Raw genomic sequence first — 12,269 nt, forward strand, 5'->3', positions numbered from 1 at the left:
CTCTATACAGTTTTTTCCCCTTTCCTCACCACCTATTCACACTTCAATTCACTTCTATCCGGCTACCCAGTCACTCCACTGAAATTGCTCTTATCAAGGTCAGCAGTGACCTCCATACCACCATACCCAATGGACACTTTTTAACCCTCATGTTACTTGTTTCAGGAGTATTAGACCCAACTGGCCACTCCCTTCTTTTTTTTTTTTTTTTGTAAATTTTTTTATCATTGTGTTCTGCATTCACAGCATTTTAAAATTTATTTATATTGTATTTTATTTATTTTTGGCTGCATTGGGTCTTCGTTGCTGCACACAGGCTTTCTCTAGTTATGGCGAGCGGGGGCTACTCTTCGTTGCGGCGAGCGGGCTTCTCATTGCGGTGGCTTCTCTTGTTACGGAGCACGGGCTCTAGGCACATGGGCTTCAGTAGTTGTGGCTCGCGGGCTCTAGAGTGCAGGCTCAGTAGTTGTGGTGCACACACAGGCTTAGTTGCTCCGCAGCATGTGGGATCTTCTCGGACCAGGGCTCGAACCCATGTCCCCTGCATTGGCAGGCGGATTCTTAACCACTGCACCACCAGGGAAGTCCCTGGCCACTCCCTTCTTGAATCTCAACTTCCATGTAACACACTTTGCTTCTCTTCTCCACCCTACCTTTTAAATATTGGAGTTCTCCGAAACTAGGTACTAGGTAGTAACCTTTTTTTTAGTAGGAACTTGTATGGGGAGGTCTTCCCCTATAAGAATTACACTTGTGGAAAAAAATAATTAATAAATAAATGAAAAAGAATTACACTTGTAGCCTGATAATTAGATGTTAATGTGGCTGCAGCTTTAGGAACTTGACCTAGTTGTGTGTACCTTCCGTGTTGGCTGGGGGAGGAAGCACTATCAGGTGTGAGGAGATGGACGGGGCAGGATCTGCCAGACCAGGACTCCCACCTTCTCCCCTTTTTCAAAGGTGTGTGTTCTGTTCCAGGTATAGTACCTGGATGGGTCTGGTTTGCAGCAGGACATCAGCATCCCAGTGGAGAATGAGTCATTCTTCCTTATACAGGGATGCAAAGTAACTCACCCATCTTGGTGGGACGTCCCTTTACAAATCCCATTGCAAACTCCCTTCCCAGGTGTGATGGGGCTTGGTGTTCTCAGCAGCATAGCATGTAGATCCACAGTGAGAGGGAAATGGCTGTCTCCTGCAATTTCCATACCTTACTGTGGGTATCGTGTGTCTAAGCAAGGGTCTCCCATCTGGACTGTGGGGCAGCAGGCCCTACTGGTTGATCACTCAAATGTCTTAAAGCCTGGGATAGTACTTCAGTCCATCTGGCCAAGGTGGTTTTACCTGTTAGTAATTCAACCTGCTGCTTTAATGTTTCATTCTTCCTTTCTACCAACTCTGCTGGTTGTGGCTTGTAGGAGAGACAGAACCTCCATCAGTGTCATGTTCCTTCACCCAATCTTATGTTGACTGAAAGAAAAAGGTACAACATAAGAGTTGTTAGTTTCAGTTTTATTCGGAAAACTTAGTGAGGACTATAGCCTGGGAAACAGCCTCTTGGTAGCCCAGAGGGGACTGCTCCCCAAGACACAGGGGAAGAAGCCACTGTATATGTGATTTTGGCCAGGGAAACCGTGCAGTCAAGTATACATCTCAGTAAAAGGTTAGTGGTCATGAGGAACAGATATATTAGTTAATGATGTTAGTGCTTTTTCTATGTATGAGAAGATGCAAGAATCTGGGTTCTCTAAAAATCTTCCTGAGATATATCTAACTATCTAAGGGGCCCGTTTTTCCAAAGCATATATGTTCTCATCCTGTTTTTCGTCCTGAATTCCTTTCAGGGTGCACCGTCAGTCAGCGACTGCAGTGGCTAATGACTTGATCCTTGTAGAGCTGGATGGTGGGCAACAGTCTTTGTTTTACACTTGCATATTATGACCTTTAAAATGTGACTGTCCAGTCACTGTCTATTGGACAAGGGTATCCATAAATGGTACTCAGCTTCTCTAATGCCCTTACGGTGGCAGCCTGCTTTGCATGGCAACAGGGGAAAGTTTGAGTTAAGCCAGACCCGGTGGGCTCCTGGTACAGGAACAGTGGGCAGAACATACATTCCAAGGACAGGGGAGGAGGTTAGGAGCCTCTGATTGCCTGGGTCCAGTTTGAAGGACAACTGGCGGTCACATCCTCTTGATGGCCTCATCCAAAAGGTGGGCTCCACCTCCCACCAAGATTTGTAAGTTGGAGGATTCCCCAAACATAGGGGACTTGGTTGCTAAACACTTTAAACTTTAGATGAATTACAAAAGTCCACAATTATCCATTTTCATGATATATGATACTATTTATATGCTGTCAACTCCTATTAAGCCAAGACTTCTCCTTGGAATTCTAATCTCACATATTCAGCTGCCTATTTGGCATTTCACCTGGCATCTCAGAAACACACAAGCATTTCAAACATAACAGGCCCCAACTGAACTTTGGATACACACTCCCCCGCTGCTCCCGTGTACCCCCATCCATCCCGTTGCTTAAGTAAGAAATCTAGGAGTCATTCTTGATTCCTCCCTCCCCTTCATCCTCATATGCAGACATACAGAAAGTTCTGCAGAATCTACCTGCAAAACATGCCTTTAATCCATGTGTTCCAGGAATGCTCATCAGATTTCCCTTTTGGAACCTGAAGCCCTTAACAGCCTTCACCTGATGTCATCCTCTCTCTCGAGAAACAAAGGGTATCAGAAAATCATGGCTGCTTTATTGCACCAAACACATCATATCAGGATTTTTATACCTTTCTTAGAAAATAATTTTCAGTTGTTGTGACAAATGTAATGCTTAAAAACGGGCCCATGAACAACCCCTTCAAAATTGTGTTTACTTGATATTTAATATTGCAAAGAACCATGGGGCCTGCCCATTAAACCTGCCTCAAATGAAGAACAGCTAGCCTGGCACCTGTGTTTGTCCCAGGAGCAACTTGAAAAATCCCCTTCCCTTACTCTACTCTCATTTTGAGATAACCAGCTGCAGCAAAACCCTGTGTGTCCACTCCTGCTCCCCACAACGCCTCAAAAAAAAGGATGGGATCTGGATCCACTGAGATACATGAAAGGAGAAGATCTCCTAAGAGGACGGAAATTAATGTGATAGCCAAACACTGTGTTCCGTTGTTTCATGTGAAGATGTCTGAAGGTCTCTTGAGTCCTGAAACCCCTGTTATGGGTTGAATTATGCAAACCGCAGCCCCCCCCCCAACCCCCCCAAGAAATTCACACGTTGAAATCCCAGCCCCTGGTACCATAGAATGTAACCATGTTTGGAAATAAGGTCTTCAAAGAAATAAGTTAAAATGATGTCTTTAGGGTGGCCCTAATCCAATATGACTGGTGTCCTTATAAGAAATGGACATCTGGACACAGATACGCACACAGAGGAAAGACTATGTGAGGGCACAGCAAGAAGGTGCCACCTGTAAGCCAAGGAGACAGCCCTCAGAAGAAATCAAACCTGGGAATTCCGTCGGTCCAGTGGTTAGGACTTGGCGCTTTCACTGTTGGGGCCCGGGTTCAATTCCTGGTCAGGGAGCTAGGATCCCACAAGCTGCCAGGTGTGGCCAAATTAAAAAATAATAATTTCTTTTAAAAAAGAAGAAGAAACCAAACCTGCTGTCACCTTGATCTTGGACTGAATAAATGACTGTTGTTGTTTTAAGCCACCAAGTTTTAGAGTGGTTTGTTATGTAGCAACAGATAACCGGTAAATCCAGATTATTCTCCTCCCTGCTCCACTTCTCATTCCTCAGGGCTCAGCTTCAACGTCAGGTCCCTGATCGCTCTAGCTAGGGAGCCCGTATTGTCTAACTGCCTGGACTTTTCTTTCATACTTTTCTCATCTTGTAAGCATTTACTGATTTCTTTCCCTAGTTTTAAAAAACTCAAGTCTTGACCTATTAATGGGTCATAAAGTCAATTTTTATAAGAAATAAAATTGAATATAAAATATCAGATAAGTAGTAAAGGATAAGCATCGTATTGTGAAACTTGTTAGGTATAGGCAATATATGTGTGTGCTGGTGCACAATATAAAATACATTTTTTACTCCAGTTTTTAAAAAGTTTGAAACCACTAAACTGTCAGTTCTTAAGCTCAGTGACCATGTCACTTTCACTCACCATGAACATCCAACAACTAGCAAAGTACCTGGCACAGAGTAGGCGCTCAATAAACATGTAGGAACTACTGTAGAAATAAGAGGAGTATGTGAGTGAACTGTAGAGACTGGAAATGGTTGGCAGTGGTGGTACCCTTTGAAGAAGTTTGGCAATGAAGTGATGGAGATAAACAGAGTAAAGCCTTGAGCAGGAGTCTTCGGGAAGGGGAGACATGAGCATGTCTATTCACTAAGGCTAAAGATCCAGTAAAAGTCGAGAGAGACTTAGGCAAGATAAAGGAGATAAATAACTGATAGTACAATACAAAGCACAGACAAACAGGCTGGAGAGGAAAAAGCCACAAGCCAATTCTCAAGCCAATTCTTCGAGATTGAATGAAATGAGAAAAGTTGAAGTAGAGAACACGGGAGCACTGAAGGAGCTCATTTCTGAAAGCCTCCACTCTCAAATTATAAATCAAGGTTTGTGACCAGATTAAGAGTAATGGAATTCTGAGCTTAGGAAAAGTGGGAACATTTACGAATAAGGCCTCTGAAGAATGAGGGGGAGTCAACAGGTGAGTCGAATCTGGCACCAACAGAACAAAGAAATACAAGTTGAAAACTATAGATTATGTGAATTTTCTTCTAGCATTGCCTGCCATCTGGGTATAGGAGTGGAAATCAATTGTTGGGAAAAAAAAAGGGTGGCTATGATAGGTCAAGAGAAACAAATGAGAATGCTGGTAAGAAATGGAGTTGAAGCAAGAGACTTGAGGAAAAGTTATTGGCTTAGAAAAGTGCAATAAGCTGGGTTTAATGGGAGAGGATGGAAGGATAAGGAAACAACGAAAACGGGAGAATTTTAGAGTTTAAGGTATCAGAGGTGGCAAGAAGCTGGGGTTATATTCCCTAGCAGTAAGAAAGAGAACTAACTCTGAGGTCAGAGTGTCCAATATGGTATACAACCCCAAGATGGTAACAGAGGAAGGAGGTGAAATACAAATGCAGCCAGGTATTAAAATCAATAAAGACAGAGAGAGAGTATCTTAGAGGTCAATGGGAAATATGGACTAGGATAGGTGATAGACAATTTCAAATAGGGAGAAGTTACTGAAGGAGACGAGGTCTTTCTTATTTTAAGAGACATACAATGTACTGTAAACATTTTTAATTTTCTCATTGAAACTGTCAATGTTAAGAAATTTACTTGGAATCACATTATTCCCTTAATTTTTTCACAGAGCATATTCCATTTACCGTGTAGCTCGTCATCTTCTGGACATGTTCTACGTAATACACTTGTAAGCATAGTCGTTTCAATTGGGCAAAATTTACTACCAATAAAACCTGAATTTAACTTGTCACGTATTTCCAGCGGCAACCAATGGTCAGGTGCTTCAATATTACAGATTTCAATTCTTCCATTCTTTATGTCTATGAATACTTTAACTTCCAAGTGTGAATGTTCATATAACACATTGAAGGAAGTGTTTACACTGAACTTTGGAGTTTTGCCATATATCCACTCCCAGGTCTGTAGTTCTTTGGCTATGCTGTTTATTCCAGGAAACAGTGTCTCGTCTGTTGGGTTTATTAGGTGAATGTGATCATCGATTTGATGAGATGTAGCATACTCTGTGGCAATAGCATTTATCACTGCTTCACAGGTCAGAGTGGGATCTTTTTCCATAAGATTTTTTACTAAGGCAGGTGTGCTCGCGGTGGCAGTGGTCCTGATCCCTTGGTAAGGGCTCTTCAGCAAAGATGACAAGAAGGTCCCATCGGTACTGCATAGCAAAGTGCAGTGGTGATAAGCAGCAGCCTTGCCAATCTTGGAAGCTGTTCCTGAGATTTTAAACTGTCCATCAAGTAAAAGGTCGAACCTTTTGGTAGCCCGCACATCCAGCTGCGGCTGGACAGCCTTCAGAGCTTTAACAACTAATTTTAGATTTTCCATCCTATCGTACTTTTTTTTGGTTGTAAAAAAAGTCAAGTTGATGTTACCCATATCATGGTAGACTGTTCCTCCTCCACTTCTCCTCCGAGCTAGTTTTACACCTTCTTCTCTCATCAGATTCAGGTTACATTCCTGCCAAGGGTTCTGATGCCGACCAATTACAACAGAGGGAGAATTCCTCCAAAAGAAAAGAACCGGCTTGGCTTCTAAATTCATATGGTCATGGATCCAGTCTTCTACAGCCAGGTTTTGGTAAACATCATTGGAAACTGACTGTAAAATGAGCCCACTTTTAACTGTGTCTTTAAAACCAGCTGCTGGGACCTTGAGGTTACAAAGTAACTGGAAGCAATTCTTCATTGAAAATGGGATCAGCATGCTTTTAAAAATGGAAGACAAACAAATTAATGATTGAGAAAAAGAAAATTAAATTCTATTTTGTAGCTATCAGTTCTTGGTTATTTAATCCAAACTTATTTAAGTATCCAGTCTGGTTGCTTTTCTTGCCTTTTAGCCTTATCATTAGTCTTTAGCAAAAACTGTACAACAGAGTACTCAAAGGAAATAAATGATACAAACCTCAAATTGTTTTAGTTGAAATGGAATAAGGGCACAGATTTTTCAAATAATAAAGCTGAAAATACATTATATATCTCAAAGACAAACAAATTATTTTGAATTCACAGGTAATACACATTATTTGAGAAAAATGAGAAAATATAGACAAGCAAAAAGAACAAAATAAAAGAAACTATAACATGACCACCTGGAGATAATCCCAATTAACACTTTAGTGTGTACCCATTTTTTTATGTGCATGTGTAAAATACACACACACACTTTTCCCCACCAAAAGTGGAACCATACTCTTATTTCATTCAATGTTAAACCTATTTTTACATGAGTTTTAATGTTGTGTTACCTTCCACTGTCAGATACACCACCGTTTACTCAACCAATCTCTTAGTTTGTGAGTTTAGATTGTCTCTAGTTTTTCTATGTTATCAACAATGTATTCATGAACATCTGTCTGGAAAGCTTTAATTATGTCCTTGTAGTACTTTAAAAATAATTCCTATTTAACTTTCAGATACATATTTACTGGCAGCCTAACTGTTTTATTTAGATCAATATTAAATTAGGATGGACCCCCTGAAGTCAGGGGAGAGGTGGTCAGAGTAGCAAGGTTAAATAGAAAGGCTAGGAACAATTTTATTATGTTTTGACACTTTACACATTATTTGTGTTAGCAGTGCTGATGAAAAGGCTGAAAATACTAGCTATAATAAAGAAGTATTTTGACTAGTTATGGTTGTAAAGAAACCATTCTATTCCGATTTCGTTTCTTAGAATGGTCATAATTTTCCTTTAGGTTAAAGACCTGGCAAGGACTGGGTTATTAAAGCACAGAACTAGGCCACATTCTTTTGTAGTTACATCCTAGATGCACAATTCCTAGGGTAACAAGTCTTCATATTTTCATCACTCTTGATATATCTTGATAAATTATGCTACAGAAAAGCTGAACCAATTTACACTCTTTCTATCTAGAAAGGTCAGGAGAGGTGTAACAGAGGAAGGGATACTTGAACCGAGTCTCGAAGTCTGATGGTTTTTACCACGTTGATGGGAGTAGCATGTTCCAGGCAAATGCAAAGACAGAGAGTCCTCCAACAGTAAGGCATGTCTTGGGGACTCCCTCCTCAAAGGAGTTCCACTACCAGTCTTCCAGCTCCACTGAAATCTTTGGCTGTGCTGTCCTAGGAAGCCTCTGCAGCCAGATGCCGTTTCTTTGGTTAAACTCTTTGTTCTTGGTTCTGTTTGACCAAATTTGATATAGTCCCTCCTTCATTGAACAAATGGTTATGGAGTGCCCTACTAGGCACAAGGTAGAATAAAGAAGGGGAGGAGACAAATTTATGTAATTCTAAAGCATTTGGCCTTTTTCTAAAAGCAGCTGGATCTAGTGAGGTGTTTTAAGTAGGAAAGTGTTACGTCAGCCATTATACAAAACTGCTTCTGCTGGCAGTGTTGAGCATGGATTAAAAACAGATAGACTAGGGGCAGGGAGACGGCTTCACCGACCCATGCAATTGTCCCAGCTAGAGATAACGAGGGCCTGAACGAGGGTAGCAGACACTGAGAAGGGATGGACATGAGGACATTAAGGTCACAGACTGGTCCTTGCCTTCAAGGAACTCACTATCTAGTGGGAGACACTAAAAAGCAAGGAAGGTGATAATTAAAATAGGGTGTCATAAGTGCTATGACAGGGTAAGTACATTAGAAGGCCATTTAACCCTCTTATCATTGGAAGTGACATTGAAGTTGAGACATAGAAGGGGTAAGGAAAAGTATTCCAACAAAGTACAATAGCTTGGAGGAAAAGAAGACCCATTCAAAGAATTCGAAGAATTTAATTCAATTGGCTGGTATTTAAGAGTGCAGGAATGGGGAGCTGCATGAGATAAGGAGGCAGAAGTAGAGATCAGATTACGAAGAGACTTAAAATCCACGTTAGGGACTTCCCTGGCGGTCTAGTGGTTAGGACTCTGTGCTTTCATTGCAGGGGGCACGGGTTTGATCCCTGGTCCGGGAACTAAGATCCCACAAGCCTCGGGCCAAAAAAAAAAAAAAAAAAAAAAAAAAAAATCCATGTTAAATACTTGAACTTCACCCTGAGGGTGATGAGGAGGTGCTGAAGAGTTTTACAGATTTATACTTCAGAGACATCGCCTAGAGATTTAAGCAGGGAAAATCCTGATACTTGGTAATTAGTTCAGTGAGGGTGAGAGAAAGAAGTCAAGGGTCATGTCCTTTACGGTATAATGATTACGAGGCAGCATTCAAATCCCAACTCTGTCTCTTCCCAGCTAAGGCAGATTAGTTGACTTTTCTGTGCCGCAGATCCCTTATCTGTAATATGTGGGTAACGATGGGTCTCATATCAGGATTAAATGAACTAATACATGTAAAGTGCTTATAAGAGTGCCTGGCACATAGAAAGTACACAGGATGTTAGCTCTTTTATTAATTTTATGCATACCCTGACTTCTGGCCTGGGAAATGGGTGGAAAGAGGTGACATTTCCTAGGACAGATTTCATAGGACGAAGGGATATGGGGTGAAGATAACTGGTCCATTTTGACTGCATTGAACTTAAGAGTCTTTGGCTACCAGCAGCCAATGGCACAGAGCTGAACAGATGTTAACTAAGGGCTCCAGAATTGATCCAATTAATGTATTAATAGTGCTAAAAATATCTGTATTCATCCAGGCATTGTGGATACGGTGTGAGCGAAACACAGCAAAGGTATTAATTCAAGAGATTTTGCATCTACTACACGACAGGCGTTGTTCTTGGCACTTGGGATTCATCAGTGAACCAAATCAAGGAAGGTGATGAGGACCATATGAAAGAGGAAAGGGAACATAGGAAACATGTATGTGAGAGGAACCGGGCTGCTATTTAATTTAATTTAATTTATTATTTATTTATTCATTCATTCATTTATTTTGGCCACGAGGCATGCGGGATCTTTGTTCCCCTACCAGGAATCGAACCCATGCCCCCTGCAGTGGAAGCACCAAGCCTTAACCACTGAACCACCAGGGAAGTCCCCAGGCTGCAATTTCATATAGGGTTGTCAGGCCAGGCTTCATCAAAAAAGTGACCAGAAAAGCAGACTGAGTAAGTCAGAAAGAGAAAAACAAATATCGTATATTAACATATATATGTGGAATCTAGAAAAATGGTACAGATGACCGTATTTGCAAAGCAGAAATAGCAACAGAGATGTAGAGAACAAACGTATGGACACCAAGGGGGAAAGGGGGGGTGGGATAGATTGGGACTGACATATATACACTACTATGTATAAAACAGATAACTAATGAGAACCGACTGTATAGCACAGGGAACTCTACTCAATGCTCTTTGGTGACCTAAATGGGAAGGAAATTCAAAAAATAGGGGATATATGTATACGTATAGCTGATTCACCTTTCTGTACAGCATAGACTAACACAACAGTGTAAAGCAACTATACTCCAATTAAAAAAAAAAAATAAGAAAAGACTGAAAGTCGAGGGAGTTAGGCTGAGCGCCTACTATGTGCCAGAAACTGTTCTAGGCACCTGAACACATAAACAAATAGGACCCTGTGAGCATGTAACATTTCCACTGAGCCTCGTAGGACAAGAAAGAAGCACACAAAGAGTGAGAAAAAGTGGGAACACAGGGATGTCTGAGAAAACCTGAATGCCAATTTATTAATTTACAAAGAGAACTATAGGCTATCAACCGAATATTCAGATCGGCCTGTCCAACTACTCTCTCTTATCATAAGTTTGCTTGGTGAATACAGAATCCGGACAAAAGGATGGAGTTATACGACTTCAATGTCTGGTGGAATGAGCCTTGAGGAAATCACCTCTCAGCTCCTGGGCTCTGGAGAGATCCCACTGTTAACGCCAGGACACCCTGTCTCTCCCAGAGGAGGCCTGGATTCATCCGGTCAGGCGCACCTCTCTTTTACTCCATGCTTCAAAAACAGATCAGACCTCCAGCTGCATGATGTACAGTCTTTTTTTAGTTGTCAGGATACTGTCAAGTCCTGAAGGCCTGATAAAATTTTGTCTCTTTAACTTAGCATATCTCTACTCTTACCTTTTAATTATTAATTTTTATCGTTTTTTAATCAGAGGACGATCATATTTCCATGTTCTGGGGGGGGGGGACACTTAGCTACCACCACTTTGAATTTACCAAACCTGCTTCTCCATCATCGAACAGAAAGCAAAAAATAACAGGATCCCACCTACCCTCCTAGGCAGGCCCAGCTCCTTCAAAAAATCCTCCCCGGTGCTTCCCTGGTGGCGCAGTGGTTGGGAATCTGCCTGCTCAATGCAGGGGACACGGGTTCGAGCCCTGGTTTGGGAAGATCCCACACGCCGCAGAGCAGTTGGGCCAGTGAGCCACAATTACTGAGCCTGCGCGTCTGGAGCCTGTGCTCCGCAACAAGAGAGGCCGCGATAGTGAGTGGCCCCCGCTTGCCGCAACTAGGAAGGGCCCTTGAGCGGGGACGAAGACCCAACACAGCCATTAATTAATTAATTTAAAAAAATCCTCCCCAAGTTTTATCTTGCCATCTTGCCACCTCTTGGTACATAACTTATCCAGTCTCAGGACGGCCGTGTGCCTGTTTGACTTCGCCTTTTTGGTTCTCGGTGGGCGCGCACAGGGCTGGCACCCAACATGTCTAGTTTTTTGACCCTCCTGTGTTGCGGATAATCCGTTCCTAACCATGGAGCTAGGTCTTCCCAAGCGCTGACCGGACACTTCAGGGCCTGCAGCGCGAGCCATGCGCCCCGCCCCAGGGTCTCAGGTCCCCGCCAGCTGCCTGTCCTCGGGGCCCACGCCGCCTGCCCCGCCCCGCCTTGCCCCGCCTCCGGTTTCACGCACCTGAGGCTTCCGGTCGCGGCCAAGTCGCGCGCGGTCCCGCGGGGGAAGGACGCGTGCGACCCAGAAGCCCGTCCGGCTGCGCACGCTGCCGCCCCGCCCGCCGCCCCGGCCCGCGGGGGGCGGGGCACCGGAAGCGCTGCGTGGGGGCGGGGCCGGGGGGTTCCGGAGGGTCCTTCCGACCGGCCGAGCCGGCGCCGAACCAGAGAGGCAGGGATGCTGCCCACGTTCGAATAATAGTATCAATAGTATCGAAAGGCCTAGAGCCCCAGGGCAGATGGAGGTTCCCCGCGTGACAGCCCAGAGCGTCAGCGGGGAACTGGTAGGAGCGGGGTTGAGTCAGTCTGGAGGGGAGCCCGCCTGGTACCCAGAGCAGTCGGGTCGGATGTTCTTTACTGAACATCCAGGCATTGCGCGGGGCTTTGCACGTCTGATAGTCCAAAGGGCAGGCAACTCCACTTGGAAGGGGACGAAACTAAAATCGGTTTTAAAAGATAAATGGCACTTAAAGGAATAAACGCTGGTATTCCCAATACAGAGATGGTAACAGGTAGGAAGGAGTGGGTCGAAGAACAAACACACTGAGGGCAATGAACGTTACCACTTGGGTTGTCCCTCGGTGCAGCTGGCAAGAAAATCCTTGTGGCTTAGCCAGATGGGAAATTCCCCCGGCAGGCAAAGTTCTAGGT

The 12,269-nt window shown here is 43.4% G+C and overlaps 1 protein-coding gene across 2 annotated transcripts; it reads right to left on the reverse strand.

Moving 5' to 3' along the window:
- Positions 1–256: 256 nt before the first annotated feature.
- Positions 257–11,701, reverse strand: LIPT1 (lipoyltransferase 1). Of its 2 annotated transcripts, XR_009009980.1 has the most exons (3): positions 5,420–6,569; positions 1,345–1,470; positions 257–541 (listed from the first exon to the last, which is right to left on the reverse strand). XR_009009980.1 is itself a non-coding variant. In XM_007197306.3 (2 exons), exon 2 carries the CDS (start codon positions 6,495–6,497, stop codon positions 5,376–5,378), a length of 1,122 nt encoding a protein of 373 aa, XP_007197368.1. In that variant the 5' UTR covers position 6,498; positions 11,584–11,701; the 3' UTR covers positions 4,438–5,375. The 2 variants fall into 2 exon arrangements, 1 of the variants encoding a protein (XP_007197368.1); XM_007197306.3 differs by lacking the exons at positions 257–541; positions 1,345–1,470 and adding an exon at positions 11,584–11,701 and having other exon boundaries at positions 4,438–6,498.
- Between the last annotated feature and the right edge of the window lie 568 nt (positions 11,702–12,269).

The sequence above is a fragment of the Balaenoptera acutorostrata genome, chromosome 12 (genome assembly GCF_949987535.1).
Source record: "Balaenoptera acutorostrata chromosome 12, mBalAcu1.1, whole genome shotgun sequence".
Lineage (NCBI taxonomy): Eukaryota > Metazoa > Chordata > Mammalia > Artiodactyla > Balaenopteridae > Balaenoptera > Balaenoptera acutorostrata.